At 36.9% G+C, this 19,907-nt stretch overlaps 1 protein-coding gene across 2 annotated transcripts in view; it reads left to right on the forward strand.

The window, feature by feature from the left end:
* LOC131070457 (ubiquitin-like-specific protease 1D) overlaps window positions 1–19,907 on the forward strand; it is a 208,061-nt gene that overhangs the window by 59,632 nt on the left and 128,522 nt on the right. For both annotated transcript variants that reach the window (XM_058006014.1, XM_058006015.1), the window contains exon 5: window positions 7,006–7,084. In XM_058006014.1, coding sequence (XP_057861997.1) covers window positions 7,006–7,084 — 79 coding nt within the window. The remainder of the gene's footprint in view (window positions 1–7,005; window positions 7,085–19,907) is intronic.

The following is a 19,907-nucleotide window of genomic DNA, read 5'->3' on the forward strand; positions in this document are numbered from 1 at the left end:
TCCAAAAATGGCAGACGGGAAAAAAAACAGATTCGCATTGCCAAATAAACCTTAACTGTCACGATTTTGGATGAAAATCGCGAAATGCAAAGCCGCCATAGGTAAAAAACAACGCGAAATCCGTCATGACGCAACAGTAAAAAAAACTCCATGAAAAAACCCGCAGGTTGTGTAGACAGAGAAAGATCGTGTGAAATGAAGGTGCGTTAGAGAAAATCGCCTAGAAAAAAGATCTACTAAGAATGAACTACCATAAAAAAACGAAATTTTTCATGACTACACAAAAAACAGCCCAGCAAATGTTTTCCAAAAGTCTTTAAAAAATTCCGAAAATCAAATTTTTTAGAAAAGCGAATTTTCTAAGTCTCTGATACCATATTATGAAAGTAATTTGGTAAAAAATGATTGTTGTATATACGAATGATCATGAAGATCATTATAAAGAATTACAAAGAAATACAAAATAGAAAGTTTCTAATAAGAAACTAAAATTACAATATATTACATTATTGAGCATTAATAACTTAGGAAACTATAATATTAATAAGCAACACAATGAATAGTGAATACAATATGAAATTACTGCAACTCTATATTAATATTCTTACCTTGAGCTTTCTTTATCTTCAAGTGGAGGTTGTGGTGAACAAATACCAAGTCATTCATTCGTTTTTGTGTTAGGCGGTTGCGTTTCTTGGAATGTATGTGTTAAAAAACACTCCAATTACGCTCACAAGCTGATGAGCTGTATGGTTGGCTCAAAATGCGCACCACCATCCACCTTAAATTTGGTAATTCGTCTCCAAAAGAAGCCCACCATTGAGCTGAGAAACCCTCAGCCTGCTTGTATGCTTCCAACTCTAAGATAGTTGCATTAAATTTTTCCATGTTTGGAAACATTTTGTCCATGCACTGGTAGAAGCCTTGTTTGATCTCACCATCAATATCCATGTATGAAGTCTTGTAGAATAACAAAGGATTGAGCAAGTATCCCGCAACATGGAGAGGAGTGTGCATCTATCCATCCCATCTCCTATCAATTATGTCCCACAACAACATGTACCTCTCCTTGTTATTTCCGAGCATGCTCCTTATCACCTCCTTGGCCCTACCCATGGCCTCACACACATCCCATGGGGGGCTTTTCCCCATCCACTAGTCTCAAGACTTTTACTAGAGGCTCTAAAAATTCTACAATTTGTTCAATAGATTCCCAAAAGCTGGTAGAATACATGTAATCCACCACTGCTATGCCATTTGCTTGATTTGTGAAGCCAAACTCCATCCACCCAGCCGAAAAAAACATTCACCTCAAATCACTTTTTTGCTCACATAGTTTCTGCAATGCAAGGAAGTGTGTTGCAAATCTTGTCACCCTTGGTTGAACTAGCCTTTCGCCTCCTGTGAAAGAGCCCATTATAGCCAAAATCCTCGTGTGATTATAAATAAATTTGGTAACCTTGTGAACCTTCTGCAATGCCTCTTAAGCCATTCAATTTTTCCAATGTTCTCTAGGATTAGATCAAGGCAATGTGCTGCACATGCTGTAAAAAACATAGAGTGGTATTTATCCATCAGAATTCTCCCAGCAACAACACAAGCAACAACGTTGTCTGTGATAAATTGAACCACATTTTGTGGCCCTACATTCATAACTACCATGTCATACATTTGAAACAATGCAGTTGTGGATTTCATTATATTAGATGTATCTACAAATTCCAAAAATATAGTGCCAATCTCACAAGAGACAAGGAAGTTAATGAGAGTTCGGTTCCTTCTATCTATCTAGCCATCTGACATAATGTTGCAACTAGTTTTAGCCCACTGTAACCGATGCTCTTTTACAACATCTTCAACCTCATGTAATGCATCTTTGAGCATACCAACCCTTAATGACTCATAAGATGGGGCTTGAAACCCAGGACCTTCAGTTGCAATGGCATCTACCATAGGTTGCCAATATGGATTTCTGGAAGCATGGAATGCCAAGCTAGAGGGGTACCAAAGGCCTTCTTGGCTTGTTTAGTGATGGTTTTCCTCCATCCTGTACTCTTCAAAGTGGTTTGTGATCTTGGTGGATTACGAGGTTGGAAGAAGGTATTAATGTTTCCTCCACCTGTGTTTGGTCCACGTGTTGTAGAAGTAGGTGTTGACCCAGATCCCCTAAAATCCCCATCTTCACCATCCTTGTCACCCAAACGGTTCCTCTTGACATTTGCAGAACTAGAACCTATTTCAACCCCAATTCTTGCTTTTTTGGCCTTACTTTTAGCAATCCCTTCAAGAGATTCCTTTGCCTAATATGAGACATCTACAAGGTATACTTTGCATATCTCGGTGTTATTTCCTCGTTCTTTGGACAAATGCTATTTGAAACGATAAATTCCACCACTGATCTCTTCTAGACACCAATTGCACTTTACCTTCGTGCTACCTGGAATTGCTTAGCAATGTGTCCACGCAAAGTCTTTTTGATGTGGCATTGTGATCAAGAATCAGTTTTGCAAAAAAATTACACTCAGTCTTTAACTTTTGAGGGATCTATGGTTGGGTTTGTGTACAATAATTGCATTTGAAATTCATTGACATGGGAAATTGGAAGTGTTAATGTAATTGATTATCAAGTTTACAACAACGAAAGATATAGTAGAAAGTAGAAACACAAATCAGAAATTTCAACACTGGAGGGTAATCAAATCCCAAACTGAATTCAAAGAAATATACCCATACAAAGGCAGAAAATGTTAACAATATAGCTGTAACTCTTTTCTATCTTGCTGACCTATAAGCATCCATATAAAGTGACAAAACTCTCCCAGCCAACAATTCATAATCCAAGACCTCCAAATATCCCTAACTAGTTTCAGAAAACAATACAATTGGATGTCCAATACAAAGCTAATCTAGTCTCTTATGATGTTTATTCTGCTAAAATGAATTGCATAAGGTAGAAGTCACTGCCTAATTGAATTGCATAAGGTAGAAGTCATTGCCTTCTGTCACCTTGGGATATGCCCCTGCTTGTATTTAGGGTATGGTTCCCTTCAACCACACGCTGAAGTTTAATTTTAGTCTTCCACTTGACTTTTAAGCTTAATTTTCCTATCTAGTCTATTTCTTTTACCATGCCTTTGATACTGGTCCTATTAGAATAATATCTTTTTCTTTGTGTTATTAATGGTCATTTAAGTTGTTTCTAATTTCGCCTCTAGTTAACGATTGTTTCTTTTAGAAACATTGTCTTTGCAACTCTATTTAAAGGAGCTCTGTCTCCTTGATTAATTGAGCTTTGTCTCCTTGATTAATTGAACAACATCGATTCTTTGAAATCCATATGCTTTTGCATCTGTATTATGGTATCAGAGCCTTAGTTATTTTCGAAATAATTTTTCAATTAACAGTTTTTTTTGAAAATTTCTTTGTTTATTCGAAATTGCTACTTTGGCAGTTCGTTTTGGCTGCAGCTACTGGGGTTTTCTGGCTATTTTCTGCCCTCTCCTGCGACCCGTCTCTCTTGCATTTCGCTCAACCACGTGATGCAATTTTTTTCCCGCCTGCAAATTTTTTTCTGCCATTTTTGGACGGAAACCTGCATTTTCGATTAGGGTTTTTATCCTTCAGATCAAGTCGAATTTTTTTTCCGATTGCAGATTATTGGTGGGTTTTTCGAGATCTATATTGGGTCGTCAGAATTTTCTGGGTGCTTCGATTTTTGTGCCTTGATTTTTGAGCCAACGGATCCAGATTTCGATAGCAGATTCCTTCTAGGTTTTTCGCAAAGATTTCTGGGTTGTCTTCGGATTTTTTTGGGTCAGCGGAAATGTTTTCTTGAAATTCATGCCAACCATACTTCATTTTTTTGAAGTCTGTACCTGCATCTGCCTTTGTTTCTGCATTGGGATTCGAATTTTTTGAATTCCATGCTAGTGCCTCTTCTCAGTTTTTCGTTTTCCGTGCATTGGGAAACGTGCAAGATGGCGTCATTGACCAACTTGATGTTGGAAGGTAGTCAGGTTTTGTGCACTTAGCATCTTCTCAGTACCTCGTTTTTTGTGTCTCGAAAAGCGTGAAGATGGCTTATGGGCATCGATGTTTGTTTCGGTTTTTAATATTTTTTTACCTAAAACAAAATTTTGTTGGGTTTTAATATTTTTTCCCTTGAAAAAATCTATGGGTTTTAATAATTTTGTCCTAAAAAATTATCTGTGGGTTTTTAAATATTTTTTGTCCCTGTAAAAAAAAAAAATCATGAGGGTTTATGATTTTTTCCTCAAAAATTGTACTTTGTTGTAGTCTGTTTTTCGTCGCACCTGGAGTTGTTGTGTGAACATTTGCACTAGTCTCTTATTTGCAGTCTATTTTTGGGCATCTTGCTCATTTGCAATAGTTTGGAGGGTTTGCCGATTTTTTCCTCAAAATCGTGACAACTGTTCTTGGTGTGTCTCTGGTTACAGGGAGGAACAGTTCTCCAACATTAGGTTGGACGGTTGGTGTTGTTTTGGGTATCTCCAAAAGTTCTGCAGTTTCTGGGAGGGTTGGTGGTAGACTCATCTCACGTGGCAGAGTTAATGGCAAGCTCTTGTCTTCTGTTGCAGCATGTTCTGAGAAGAAGAGGGCAACTTTCTTTGTTATTTCTCTTGGTAATTAGAACGATGACCATTAAGGGAGGGTATTAGAATAATATCTTTTTTTTGTGTTATTAATGGTCATTTAAGTTGTTTCTAATTTCGCCTCTAGTTAACGATTGTTTCTTTTAGAAACATCGTCTTTGTAACTCTATTTAAAGGGAGCTTTGTCTCCTTAATTAATTGAGCTTTGTCTCCTTGATTAATTGAACAACATCGATTCTTTGAAATCCATATGCTTTTGCATCTGTATTAGGTCCAAACAAGGGATTTTATTCCAAGTTGTGGACATGGTGAGTAACTAATTTTTTGCAACTATAGAAAGATATCAGTCCAATCAAGCAACTACATGTACATTAAGCTGTGCATTTTCCATTAAGCTGTGCGTTTCATGTACATTAAGATATCAGTCTATTAACTGATACTTTTTTCATTAAGCTGTTCATTTCATGTACATAAATATAATAATTTATAGTCTTTGAATTAACCATTGTCATTAATGACATAGAAGTCACTGTGTCCAGTTTGGAGAACTAGTACAGTATTAGTATTAAGTTAATACTAATACAGTAATACAGTAATACTTAACTGTATTACTGTATTACTATTGTGTTACTGTTATTAACTATATATTTCAAATTTACCTACATTATAAATGAGAAGTATAATATTTTTTACTGTTACTATATAAAACAATATTCATAATGAAATATAGGTAATACATCTGAAACAAATATTTTACTTCAGCATCAATAGAGGTAATAATATTATACTTCATAATATTCATAATCTGATTTGCTCACACATAGAGGTAATACACCTGAAACAAATCAGCCAAAGTATAATATACATCTGAAACAAATCAGCCAAAGTATAATATACATCTGAAACAATGCAGCTGTTGCAGAGTCAATATGTTTTAGATTATGCAACAGGTATATCTAATAGAGTTATATTCATAGATTTATTGGTACCCGTATATTCATATGTTTTGTCTAACTATATGGAGGTTTTGTCTAATCTATGTTTTGTCTAATTTATATACAGGTATCCATATATTCATATGTTTTGTCTAACTATGTTTTTATCTATGTTTTATCTAACGCATATGTTTTGTATATTCATAGACAAATCATAGGTACCCATATATGTAAAAATCTAACTATGTACAGGTTTATCTATGAACATGTCAGACAAAACATACCCGGTATCCACAGTTAGATTTTTACATACCCGGTATTTGCAGAGGGTCTCGCCAAATTCTGGATGTCTTGCCGAACTATCGCCTTCCTTCACAAGTGAACCACCTCGTTGTGCCTTCCTTCACAGCTTCACGTGATTTTTTGTTGTTTCACTAGCAGGTGTGGAATGAATACGTTGTGCGAGCTGCTATATAGCAGTTTGCAGAGTTTTTTTCACAGTTTGCGTTTTTTTTGGGTATTTGCACGATTTTAGGGTTTTTTTCCGCATTTTTTTTAGCTGATTAATCGCATGGTTTAATCACGATTAAATGTGGATTAAATTGTTGGAAGTTGTTGACTGAGAGATACGAGATTTTTTCAAAAAATCGGGCTGAAAAAATCGGCGCCCTCGGCAATTCCCGATTAATTGGGTATAATTGCAATTTTTTGCCGATCGTTGCTTCTATGCTCCCAACACCTCCAAACACCATCAAATGGCAAGCAATAGGAAGCTACAGATCTGCCAACCTAGTTTCAGTCATACCCAATTACTGTGCAAGGCATTGAAATAGGAGCAAATGTCACAAATTCATTGAACACTCCCAATAACTTTATTTGTACACTGCTTAGACTTGAAAGTGATGGATAAGGTCAAGGCGTTATCCACTATGAAGTCTAGACTCTAAACCCTGAAATGCTAGGCGTTTATGCCTTGGAAGCTCACGCCAGCCATGATACTACTGTATGGCTAGCAAGGAAAGGGTTGGCTCTTCTTGAAAATTTTTTAGTCTGCCCCAATCAGTCCTCAAAACCCTTTTAATGGAGTTGTCCAACCATATGAATCATTTTAAATACTCCCTCTGATATATTTAAACCCTTAAGCTACAGTTCCAAACAAGAATGTAAGGTACGGCCAGCTCCTGAGGGAAAGGTACGACCTGCAATAACTTGACCAAAAATGCCTTTAAACACAAAAAAATCTCTGCAGTCGGTTACCAAAACAAACCCAAAATCTGTAAGTTAAAACACCATGAAAATCTTTATATCTTAAACCTTTTCTTATGTTATATATGTGAGTGATACTTTGGAAGTTAGACTGATTAGTGGTATCAAATATGTATGTTAAGGTAGTATAAGTATTGCATAGCTAACCGATCTTTGTTTTCCTGCTTGCAACATAATATGATCCTATTCAGAAGGGCAGCATCATCTTTAATCTTTCAGAGTTCGTCGAAGAAGCATTCATCTCTTACACCAAAATGCTCAGTAGAGAAGGTATATGGTTCAGAGATTTTATTTGTTTAGTTGGAATTCAGCTGGTGCATATGAATTTGTATCATGTTTTATGAATCTATTCTCTTCCAGATAAGACAAATATTAACATGTTATTTGAGTTGAGCATTATGGTAAAGTGATTGTTGATGTGCCTAGTGTGCACACCATTTTATATTTGGATTGTTTTATACTTGGTTTGGATTAGGGTTAAAGAATTGAGGCCTCCTTACAAGTCTTGAGATTATTTATTTTCCTTTGAGATTCCCTTATTGAATCATTGAATAGTCACTGATTTCATAATGTAGCATTTCAAGCTTCCTTACCAGATCCATGCTAATTTTTTAAATTTGTTATTTGAGTAGATGTTTCTAAATGTCTTTGATCACTATCTTCACATTAATACTAAAATTTGAACTTTCTTTTCCACCAAATTTTTTTAAAGTATTGATTCTAATACATGTGCACTAAACATGGTATTCCGGGCTACAAACTGCGGGTTACCTGCATTAGAATTTCAGATGCATTGAAAATTAACAATTCGGCCAAAATAATGAATCTATGTTTATTTCCTGCATCCAAAATTAGCACATAATGTTATGCTGTCATCGTCCATCATCCTACAGATCATTTATTAGTAATTTTCAGTCTCAAAATTTATTGTTTGACACAAAGGTTGCTTTCATTGGACTGGACAGATTTGTGTGTTTCTTATACTTTGAGTCCTCTTTTGGCACAAAGTGTTCTCTAATAGTCTAGTTCTTTTTGAGATGTGACTTTCTAGACGTGGGCAGTGTTATCCTATGTTCCACCAAATTTCTGGGATGGGGACGAAGTGTTTTTGGGATGGATTTTTTGTGGGCATTTTAGGGAATGACATGGGACAATATATTAAAAATAGGGGAAATTTAAGAAATGTAGGCAAATCTCAAATTTTAATATGATAACATTGATAAGACATTCGTCATGTACATTATAGATCCTTAATACACAACATAGAGTTGAATTGAGAGTTAACGTGAGTTTTAAACAAATTAATAAATGTCAAAACCTAAAATTTAATTGCTTCCATAATTTTGAATATCATTTATTACATATATAAACAATTACTTTATCACAATATTATTGGGTTAATTGATACATATAATATATAATCATATATATGTATATATATTATATTAATATAAACTAATATTAATATTATAATTTTTATTATAATTAATAATGATATATATTTCTGCTGCTATGCATAATTGGTCCTATGTACAAGGCTGCCCTGTGGGCAGGGGTAAGATCACTGTATATGCAATTGTTTTTCAATTTATTATATTTCTTTCAAATTGAATATTCAATTTGATGACCTCTATGAGCATCTAAATTTCTTTCCAGATGAGCTTTTCAAAGAATAGTTTCAAATTCTTTTCATAAATCTGTATCTTAATGGATTGAAAGCATTATTTCAAACCATAGTGCAGACAAAAAATAGGTGTTCAATGAAGCACAGCTAATTTTAGCAGCTAATGCACCCTTAGACAATTTGTAATAGCATCTAGCTGTTAGAATGGTCACAACTAATAATTTTTCTTATTATTGAAAGTTGCAGATTCAGGATTTATCATGAAAATGGAACTTTATCAATCACATCAGCTCATAGGCGTATAGCTTGGCAACAATTATATAGCAAAAACAAATATAAAACCAAAACCTAGCAACTATAGGTGTGAACATTGACTTGAAATTCATTCCAAGTTCCAGGGCTTGCCTTCTTCACATACATAGTTTTTTTTTTTTAAATCTGCTTGAATTGCCATAGTGACAGTTGACAATTTGTAACAGTAGCTGGCTATATGAATGGTCACAACAAATAATTTTCTTTATTATTGAAAGTTGCACATTCATGATTCATCATGAAAATGGAACTCAATCAATCACATCAGCTCATAGGTGTATTGCTTGCAACAATTACACAATGTAAATTGAAATAAAACCAAAACCTCTTGATTATAGGCGTGAACATTGACTTGAAAGTCATTCCAAGTTATAGGCCTGCCTTCTACATGTACATTGTTTTTTAATTAAAAAATTGCTTGAATTGCCACGGGGATGGGTACAAACAGAAGACGCTTGAAATGCCCCCAAGTGTCCTTGTGACTGTAATAATCCTAGTGTTTCTCCACTTCAAAATTGCTGGTTAGGGTTAGGGTTCTTAACAAAACTCAGTTTTGTTACACACCGGCAAATGCTAGTGAACTAACAATGAGCATAAAGAAAAATAAACATCAAATCACGTTCAATCAAGGGGACAATGAACAACAAACCAAACTGATTGTAAACTTTTGATTATAAGTTAAAGTTCAAGATCCCAGTTGACTGTCCATTAGAGTAGATTCAATGCTAACAAACTGATTTACAATTTTTTGAAATAATCACAAGCATACAGACCTCCTAATGGCACTGCTATAACAGGCCTGGCATAAATGACCTGTCAAGTGCGTCTTAGATAGCAAGGAGTGACATCTTGAGGTTTTTTATTTGACTGATTGCAACCTGGAAAGGTGCTCCAACTCTCCTATGCATAGCTTTAACCCTCCAGCAGCAGATCTGAGATTGATGAAGCTTCTAATTGAAGGTATGTTGGCTGTCCTGAAAAAGACGGTGCTAACTCAGCCTGCAGATTTATGTCTAAACACTGTTAGGAGTGCCCAATAGGTGCCCTAGTGGCCTGCAACTAGATTGCCACTCTTGAAACCCTTAAACTCTGCAATGGCATCTAACCTGGCAATAAATCCTTGGAATTAATTGCAATTTCTGATCAAGGAAACAGTAAAAAGAGAGGAAACTTGGTAAGTCCTCATCAGGGTTTGCACACTAACCTAGTTGAGCAGCTAGGGTTTGCATCCCAGCTTGCACAACTCGAGAAAAATTCTCAAAAACATACTGAATCTCCGGATGTCACGCCTATTCTGCAAGACATTTATACCTGTTTGAATATTGGTGCTAGGGACCCAAACTAGGCTGACCAGTTAATTTTTATTTATTTAAAATATGGGTTGGCCCAAAACTAGGTGCCTTATTGTTGACGTGTATTTTGTACACCATCATACACAGAATAAAATACCAATAGGTATCTTATCCTCTCTTGAGAAAATAGTCTCTAACTGCTGAAGATTCGCGTAAAGGATCAGTTAGGTAGACTCCAAGGTTCTTTTAGTAGGGTCTCTACGTGTGGACAAGCTTCCAGCGGTATGATGTGATTTGCTGTTTCCTCCAAGGGGCCTTACGTATTCCGAAAGTTCAAGATTTTACTAAACTAAGGAAACTATTTAAAAATAACAAAAGAGTAGGGTTTGAAAGAGGTCTAATCTAGTCTAACCCTATGAATGACTTAGTATGGACAAGACTTGGCAAGATTCAACCAACTTCAATTTTGCCATAAGATAACAACTCAATTGAAATTAGTGCGATCTTCTAAGGTAATAAAATGATATTCAATGCATCAAAGATCATGGACACTACCACGAAGGTACATATCCTAGACACAATAATGATTGAAGATTAGGGGATTCAAAGTATTTTTCAGTCGACCACGCAAGGCGTTCCTACAATCAGCAGGAAGCTAGTGGTTTGGATTACGAATCCTACCAAAGATCAAGTCCCACACTATGTCCTTCAAATTAATAAGCTACCTTGATTGAACACAATTCAAGTAAATCAAACAACCATGAAGATAACTCAAGAACTTTGCAACAAAACACCATAACTTCAATATTTCATTGATTTCCAAGTCATCATGTACAACAATTGCTTGAATTCCTCTCTTCAAAACTCAATCTTGCTACAAAATAAAATTGCTTCTAGCTCTAATCTCTCTTATATCAATTATTGACTATTACACTATTCACTATTACCAAATGAAATGAAAAATGGGGGTATAAATAGCATCCCCAGTTACAATGAAAGGTCCAGATCGAAAGTAGATCAACGGTCAAGATCATGACACCTAAACCCTAATTAGGGTTTGTTACAAATGGCCTCCTTTTACTGAACAATATTAAATGCATAGCCAAATATTAAATTTGGCACAAAAACCTAGGAGACATAAACCAATGAGAAATAAGATGTCATGTCATCTGTAACAACCTTTCATCTAGAATCTTATTCCCTTTCCAATTCTCTTTCTTAGCATATGCAATGAATCTTGAAACGATTCCTTTGATTTCTGCGATTGGAATCTCGGGAAGATTCTTCATACTCTCTTCTAAGTGGATGACCTGATCGAATGCATCTAGAAGAGCTGCGTCCCAAGTAGATTCAAGTTCCTTCGTTCTTTCAATCAAGAGCATGATGGCAAACATCTAATCATACTGCTCATCTGTAACATTTGCGTCCTTGCAAAAGATGATCTTGATTCTATCCTCTAGTTCCTGCATATCCACATCTGTCTCGACCTCGATCCTTCTGCCAAGAATGGTACGAAGTACCTCAAATACTCTGTCCTGGATCGGATTGATCACCTCCTCAACTTGGCCACATCTAGTACTGATGTCTTCGAAGAAAACATTCTTCATATGGAGTAAGGTTGACCAATGAAACAAACTGTGAGGTTCTCCCTCCAAGATCTTCTCCTGCGCTAAAATCTTCCTTGATGTATGTCTAATAACTTTCAAGACAGGAATGATAACATCCTTGGTATGGGCGAATGCAGCTACTGTTATCATCAAATTGTGGATCATCTCAAGAACTTGGATAGCTTGATGAATAATCTTCATCATCCTTGTTGCAAATTCTATAGACACTGTATGAGATCTATCCATCCAATTACTTGTACGTTGGACCATGTTCCTGAATCTTTCTGCTTCATTGATTGATTGAAGTGGAAGTGCTTGCACTGGTGATCTAGCTGGATCCTGACGTCCCAAAGGTTCATTGATGTGACTGAAATATGTCCTCCATGCACCTCTCTCTCTCTCAAGCTTTCTATTCTTCTCCATTTCTTCTCTAAGCTTGTCTTTCAATGCTTCAAATGAATCGGTAGCATCATCTAAAGTCTGCTCTGCTGTGGATGGTCCTAACTCAAAAGTCTGTATATCATATTCTTCTGCTAGGATCTCACCTTCATATTTGTCTGCTGCCGGTGTAGCTATCTGCAATTTCCTGGATCTAGTCTCATCTCGAATCATCTTGGACATCTTGGTGGCCTTCTTCTTCTCTGTTACTTCGTGTGAACGTCCAACAAGGCTCTCTAAATCAATTGCATTGTCCTCGTCCTCTACTACGATCACCTTGGTTAATCTTTCCTTCAACCAATCTGGGATAATCGATCTTGTTTCTTGAACTTGAATCTCTTTATGCACTATTTCTTCTTGTCTGGGAGGAGATGATATTTCATTGTCTTCTTTGTCTTCATCTAACTCATAGTCTTGGAGAGATCCATCCGGTGACCCATGCTGTGCCTGTCCTTCCTCCTGCCTATCGTTCTGTACCATCGACTCCATGGATTCTTCTACTTGAACTGTTCTTTTCTCAGGTCTAGAAGAAGTACCGGATGATCGATCTCTGTTAGCCTCTTGTTTCTTCTTGGAAGATTCTCTCTTTCCAGGTCTCTCTTTCCTCTTCGAACCTCTTGAATGGAGATTGCCCTCACTGGCACATCGAAGGTTTCCTTCACCTGAATTTCTAGGATTAGGATTGCCTTCACTCACACTAGCTCCACCTTCGGCAGGTTTCTCTTCCAAAGTGAAAGTCATGGCTATGCCTTGTTCTCTCAATTTCTGATGCTGAATGTCAACCCATCTGCGAGTACAAGACAAGACTGGTGCCATCAAAGTATCTAAATCCACGAGCTCGGGCTCATTCCAATCTAACCTTATTGTTTTGCTTTCTCGATCATAGGAAGACTGGATATGTCTGCCATTGTCCTGAGCTTGGTCGGCCACTCTATAAATCTTGCATTTCCTGATGAAATCTAAAGGTAATCTGGAATGCATTTTTCGTTTCACTTCAAGATCATCTAAGAGATTCATCATATAATCTTCAATCTGATACTCATGTCTAAACTTCCTGCCGACTGTCTCCTCTAAATGTCCACGTGGATCAAAGCTTTCTCTTAAAGCAAAAGATGAAAAAGAATACAAGGCTAACTCCTTCTCTGCGTCATCCATGGCTAAAGCATTAGGACATACCTCAACTGAATTACCCAAAATGATAGGTACTGGAACTCCATTCTGATGTCTGTGTCTGAATGCCTTCACATATGCTGCCAACTGTCTTGTTACTTCAAGTAACACAATTCTGTCTGTCGGATATCTCGGCAACATGTATGGTGGTAAAGGACATCCATGCACTCTAATATAAGTGAACTTGGGAAACTGAATGAACCAAGCACCGTACCTCTTTATGAATTCCTGGGCATCCTGAGATAATCTGTTGTGAATTCCACCTTGCAATGTCCTGGTGATGTTCATCGTGAAAGTATCATTAACCAACTTATAGTTGCTCCCTGGCGGATGATGCAAGTAGGCATAGGAATCACAAGCTCTGACCTCGCCGGGTCCTCTTCCAATCACTCCTCTGTGAGGTAGTCCTGCGTACTCAACGCTCCTTTTCCTTGAACAATCACCTGGATGAAGTAAAACATCCACTTCTCAAAATAGAACGCGTGAGGGGCTCCTGTAACTCGGTTGAGCATGGTAATCAAATCTCTGTACTCCTCCTGGAAATCAATCCTGTGCGGCGTGTTCGGGACCTTGCTCAGACGGGGACGGCTCTTAAGTAGCCAGTTCTTATTGATTATGCTTAGACAAGCATCTGGATCATCTTCGTACATTGATCTGGCTCCTTCTATGCTCTTGTATATCATGTCCCTGTGCTCTGGAAGATGGAAAGCTTCACTTATAGCTTCCTCTGAAAGGTACGCCAAAGTGTTTCCCTCATTGGACACGATCGTCCTAGACTGTGGATCATAGTGACGAGCACACTCGATCATCAACTCGTGGCACTGAACAGCTGGAGGAAAGCCTGCCGCCTTGATGATACCACTCTCGATTATTCTCCGGGCGACGGGTGATGGCTTGCCAATGTAAGGGACCTCTCGAAACTTCTTCGTGCTGAAGTTCCCCAAGTTGGTATCTCCAATGTTGCTCCACTTCGACACGATCTTGGTCTCCACTTCTTCGGTCTTCTGATCTTCTTTCATGAGAGCTGAGCGACTGGTGGATGCTCCCGCCTTCGGGGTCGCCATACCTACACAACATTTCATTATTAGTAATAGATTTTGCAATAAATAACATAGATTAGAGAGATAAATTTTAGGAAACTTCATGATAAGTCTTTGAGTTATCATTTCCTAAAATAAAACGATTGAGCTAGGAATTCAAAATTCAAAATAACTCAAAATTTAAAATATGACGATGAATAAATAAAACAATAAAATCAAATCGCCATACCTCAATAGAGAGCTAACTCTAGAATGCAAAAAGAACAAAATTCGCCTAAGCAAAATTGAGGTATAAATGATCTTCAACGTGATCTCCTCAAGAAATCAATTTCGCCACCTTTGTCCTCGACGTGATCTTCAAATATCGCACTTAACGTGACCTTCAAATCTTGGCAAATTCGCTCAATATAGATCTTCAAATATCGCACCACCTTGGAAGTATTAGCCCCACCTTTGGATGATATTCGCACTTCTTCAAACACAATTTCGCACCACCTTTGATTGGGATGAAAGCTCGCACTTGAATGATAAAATAATGATGTAAAAATGATAGTTTTCACTCTCCTTTTATAGCGCTCACCTCTTCCATTCATTAAAGCCGACTTGGTGATATAAATCAATTTTCAAACGATTTTAATTAGATAATAAAGGCCGACCTCCATGTCAAAATGCTCCATTCGATTTTTTATTTTTTGATTAATTAATTAATTAATAAATGCCTTTGATTTTTAATCAATAAATTTCGATTTTTAAACAAGGCGAAATAATTAATAAATGCCAAACGCAATTTTTTTTAAATGCTAATTTAATAGGATTTTCAAAACTCATCGATCTTAGCATTTAAGGTAAATTTAAAATGTTCATTTGAGCGCCAAATTTTGAAAATGGAGTGGACGTACCTCATCGCCCTGGTCCCTTGGAGAGGGACAGGAGCGATTCACCATTTTTGTCATGATTTCTTGTAACTTCCACGTTCAACTTCTTCATTTCCACGTTCAAATCACCCATTTTGTCGGGTCCTTCAAGTTAGATCGCCTTGCATGTGCGCATAAGTGGCTTTGGATGTATCATCGCCCTTGTCCCTTGGAGAGGTACAGGAGCGATCCTAAGGTTTTTTGCTTGAAATTCTCCATCTTGATATGAACTTTTCCTTGTATCATCTTCCAAATGCCATTTAAAACCTTGTGCGTCTTTATCTTAACGTGATTTTCAAAGGATATCATGTGTTTTGGCTAACATCGCCCTAGTCCCTTGGAGAGGGACGGGAGCGATCTCCATGTCCTGGCTCAAATTCGTAAACATCTAACTTTGTTCATCGTTTATTGCCTTCCAAATAGCGTCTTTTACCTTGTCCATCCTCACCTTGCCTTGACTTTGAAGGAGTATGAGTGCTTTTGATGAAATCGCTTTGGTCCTTGTCCAAAGGACAGGAGCGATATGAGCTTTTTAGCTTGTTTGATAACATTTGGACGTTCCAAACTTTGATATATCACTTTCAAAAGACACCTTGAACCCCTTACGACCTTGTGAAGTCTTGTCTTAACGTGTCTTGAATTTTGAAGGGACGATAATATAACCATTATATCGCCCTGGTCCCTTGGAGAGGGACAGGAGCGATTCTAGCTCTTGTGGTCTTCATTTCACTTTATCACCTTCAAAGTTATATTCAACGGGTTCGTAATGCGCCCTTCCATTCATCCATGCCTTGGGATCGATTGAAACTGGACAAGAAAATCATGCATAACAAAAATCGCTCTGGTCCCTTCCTGAGGGACAGGAGCGAACTAGGCATTTTGGGTCCTTGCTGACGTTTCAAAATCTTCAATTTGTCTTCAATGAGTTCATTTCATCATCTTCCTTGCCATCAAACACAAACTTGCCTTGATCTTTGCCTGAATTTTGTCCTATGAAGAATATCGCTCTGGTCCTTTGGAGAGGGACGGGAGCTATAATGTAGTTCGCCCTGGTCCCTTCCTGAGGGACAGGAGCGATTTTAGCATTCTGGGTCATTCTCCTTCATGTTTGCTCTTCAAGTTATATTCATTTGACAAAACATCTCCCTTTGGACCTCTTCAAATTGTCAAGTCATTGGAATCCTTCAAGGACAAAGCAATATTTGATTTGTAGCTCCGGTCCTTCACTGAGGGACAGGAGCGATTTTTCTCCTGGAGGTATTTCTGTGTTTGTGAAAATATTCAATTTATATTCAATGGAAAGATCACGCCTCTCTTCATCATTTCCAACTCGAAATTCATCTTGACCCTGCAGGAATAGTAAGATATTTGAAAACGAGCCCCAGTCCTTCCCTGAGGGACAGGAGCGATTTTGCTCCTACAGGCCAAAATATCATGATTTTACACATTTTATCAATTCACGAGGCGAAAACAAATCATTTTCAATGCCCGGGATCAAAAATCAAAAAAGTTAAAATTTGGTCAAAATTGGTCAATTGGTCAAAATTCACATTTCACCTTCAACACTTAGACAAATTTAAGCTCTGCACTCAAAATTCCAATTGAAAATAGACCAATTTGGCGAAATCATTGCATTCAAAGCTTGCATCCTAGAAAAGGAAGCTCAAAAAGCTCTCAAAACTGACTGGATTCTGGCTTGAAAAGACGTTAATTAAAACCCTAAGGCTTGACCCTAAAACCAGACAACTGACTGACTAACAAAAACCTAAAAGCGAAGCGAAAAGGCGAGCGAAAAACGAGCAAAAAGAGGGGGTCCCCATTTGCAATGGGGCGATGTGTGAAATGGTCACAACACTTATTCAGATTTCAAATATTTTATTTTATTTTTTGTATTTTTCTTTTAATATTAATTAATATAGGTGTTAAAAAACGCCTCCTTATTCATTGCTGTCTGACCTTACTAATGAGAGAAAATGATAGATTTGGGCTGGGGCATCATAGCCCACCACACTCTATAGTGCTCGACCTCAAGACCTCCGCTCTTATACTAAGTGAGGGAACCACTACACCAAAAGCTTGAACTAATGGTGAATGGTGCCCACTAGCATTAAGAGCGGGGTTTTCATCCTACTAGAAGGCTTTGAGGTAGGCCCCCTTGCGGACACATGGCTGATGGATTGTGGGTGGGTCCTAACCCTAGGTACACGTGTAGTGGGAATCTACATCACCACAACATTTAGGTTAGGACATCACAGTGCCATCCTCTTGTCTCAAACATGTTTTTGAGATGGCTAGGGAAAATTTGAAAAATTTGGAATGTCTAGGGGATGCTTCCAAGTTGTCCTTGCATTCCTAGAATGGGTATGGCAGAAAAAACCTCGGGAATGCCTCTCCAATGAACATAAAGAAAAAATCAAACTTCATATAGAGAAAAGATAAAGAGAGGTTTTGTGAGATTTAGGATTTTGAACAAAATTTCTTCTTGTTTAGTCATCATCTTTTAAGAAAATTTAAAAGTTTATTGAAATTTTTTCATTAAAGCTAATTCAATAAATTAATTATGTTATTATTAGTTTTCTAATTTGTAGGGAAGTTGCCAATAGGTAGTTGGGCGAATTGCTTCTTAAAGATAAATTGGATATGTAGGCAAGCCATTAGAAGAAATGATTCTATGGAATCAAATCAAATAACCTATACCATTTGAATGCCTTGGATTCATCATCACCCTTACAAAATCTAATAACTAGGTACTTGTAAATAACCTTGATGAACGTACAACTTGAAGTGTGTGCTAATCTAGTTTCAGTCTTAGGTAAAAGAATCATTTAGGATTTGGTGTGAAGGGTTGACTTAACCAGCAGATTAGGTTGAACCCTATAGATTCTATGATTATATAAATTTAATCAACTTATGAATATCTATATGTTTCAGACATAGACTTAAAGAGAGCCAATAATCAAACAATGAACAAGAAGTCTTGCAAAGATAGAAGTGAGCATATGTAATAACAATTTTGGATAGTTCTCGATAAAAGATAACACTAGATGCTTATGAACAAAACAGAAAATAACACTCATGTTTAACCATCTTGTCTTGATTTAATTGATAAGAATTAAATTGTGATTAAATCAATATATTTGTTGACTAAATATGAAAACACACGAGTTTATACTTATCAGCTAACCATTGTGGCAAGAATATGTATATTATAGAACACTTTGCTAAGATAGCACATTATACAGAGGCAATTTATAAGTCACTCATCACAGGTAAAGAGTTTCCAAATGACTGGATAGGGTTATGTTGAGCATCCTTTGATATAGAGAACTTAAAAGAAATTTTACATACAATGAAAATGTCCTATGAGAGATTAGGAGTTGTACTACACAACAAGAATTTTTTATAAGAGACTAGGACTTGTACCATGTTAAACCTGAATTCTAAAAGAAAATTGTTTGAGTAACATTGCTTGGAAGCAATTGTATTTGAGTATGAACAAGAAATGACGTAAATAAATTAGATTTAGTCAGCACCGCAACATTGATTGGGTATGTGTCAATATACAGTTGAGAACTCATGGATAAAGATTTACCATTGTATGATACTTTAAAAATGGAGGAACTATTATTAAGAAGCAATAATTCAAGGGTTGCCACTAATTAATTAATGGCAGGGTGTTGAAAAGACCATGGAATTTTTTTTTGTGAAGGATTAACAAAAATTACTAGAGATGTTGAGACAGAAGAACTGACATTGATGAGACACTAGAGTGTAATAAAATTATTTTGATGAGTGCACAAACAGAGTGAAGATGAGTTTATGGAGTTGTCAATTGTGCAAGAAAACACTTTTCCATTTAATATATAAAAATGTGACTTTAGAGTGTAATTTTTGACTAATAGTCTAATTAATAGTCTGTGAGGAGGGGCCATCACAATTTTTCCTTTGGTCCTAGAGTTAAGGAACCCCAGACCTTAGCCTCCAGTCATTAAGAAAAAGATGGCGTGATACCATAAACCTCTTAACTGCCACATCAAATTTAGCTTGTCTGGTGCAAATATCCATCTTGTTCAAACTAAGGAAAGGCACTTAACATGCTCAACCTAAGGGTACACATATGTTGGAATGTTTGTCATTGATGTCAAGAAAATATTCATTATCTTTGATGAACGAATGAGATTAATAGACAATTGAATATGGTCGTTGATGCCAAAGGAATTGGAAGTTATTATAGATGTCAAAGGTGAGAAAATGTAATAAACTGCCCTGTTTACCCAAAACCACGTTTCCAAAACATTGGAAAGTTGGCTCAAATTGTTGTAATGCTTTCACCCTGTATTTTGATTTCGTTTCAGATGTTTGAACTGTGGTTATGCTGATACTTGGTGCGTTTTGGGTTTTTTACATGTTGAAACATACACAACACTCCAATATATATTTTATATATAAATTTTATCAACAATACACTACTACACAAATTGATGCTCTACAACTGGTACGAATCCAGGAAGGCTATCTTTTCACCCTCCTTGGATTTCGGACCTGGCTTGTTGGCGCTCGTGCGATTCCCTTGGTGTCCTGGGTCACTCTTGTGTGTGCTTAATGTTTTCCTCGTGTCGCCTTGGTGGTTGAATGATTTGTTGTGGTTGCCTTGTGTTTGCCTTGTGTTTCGGTCTCTTCGCTTCCTTGTTTCTTT

The sequence above is a fragment of the Cryptomeria japonica genome, chromosome 3, assembly GCF_030272615.1.
Source record: "Cryptomeria japonica chromosome 3, Sugi_1.0, whole genome shotgun sequence".
Classification (NCBI taxonomy): Eukaryota; Viridiplantae; Streptophyta; class Pinopsida; order Cupressales; family Cupressaceae; genus Cryptomeria; species Cryptomeria japonica.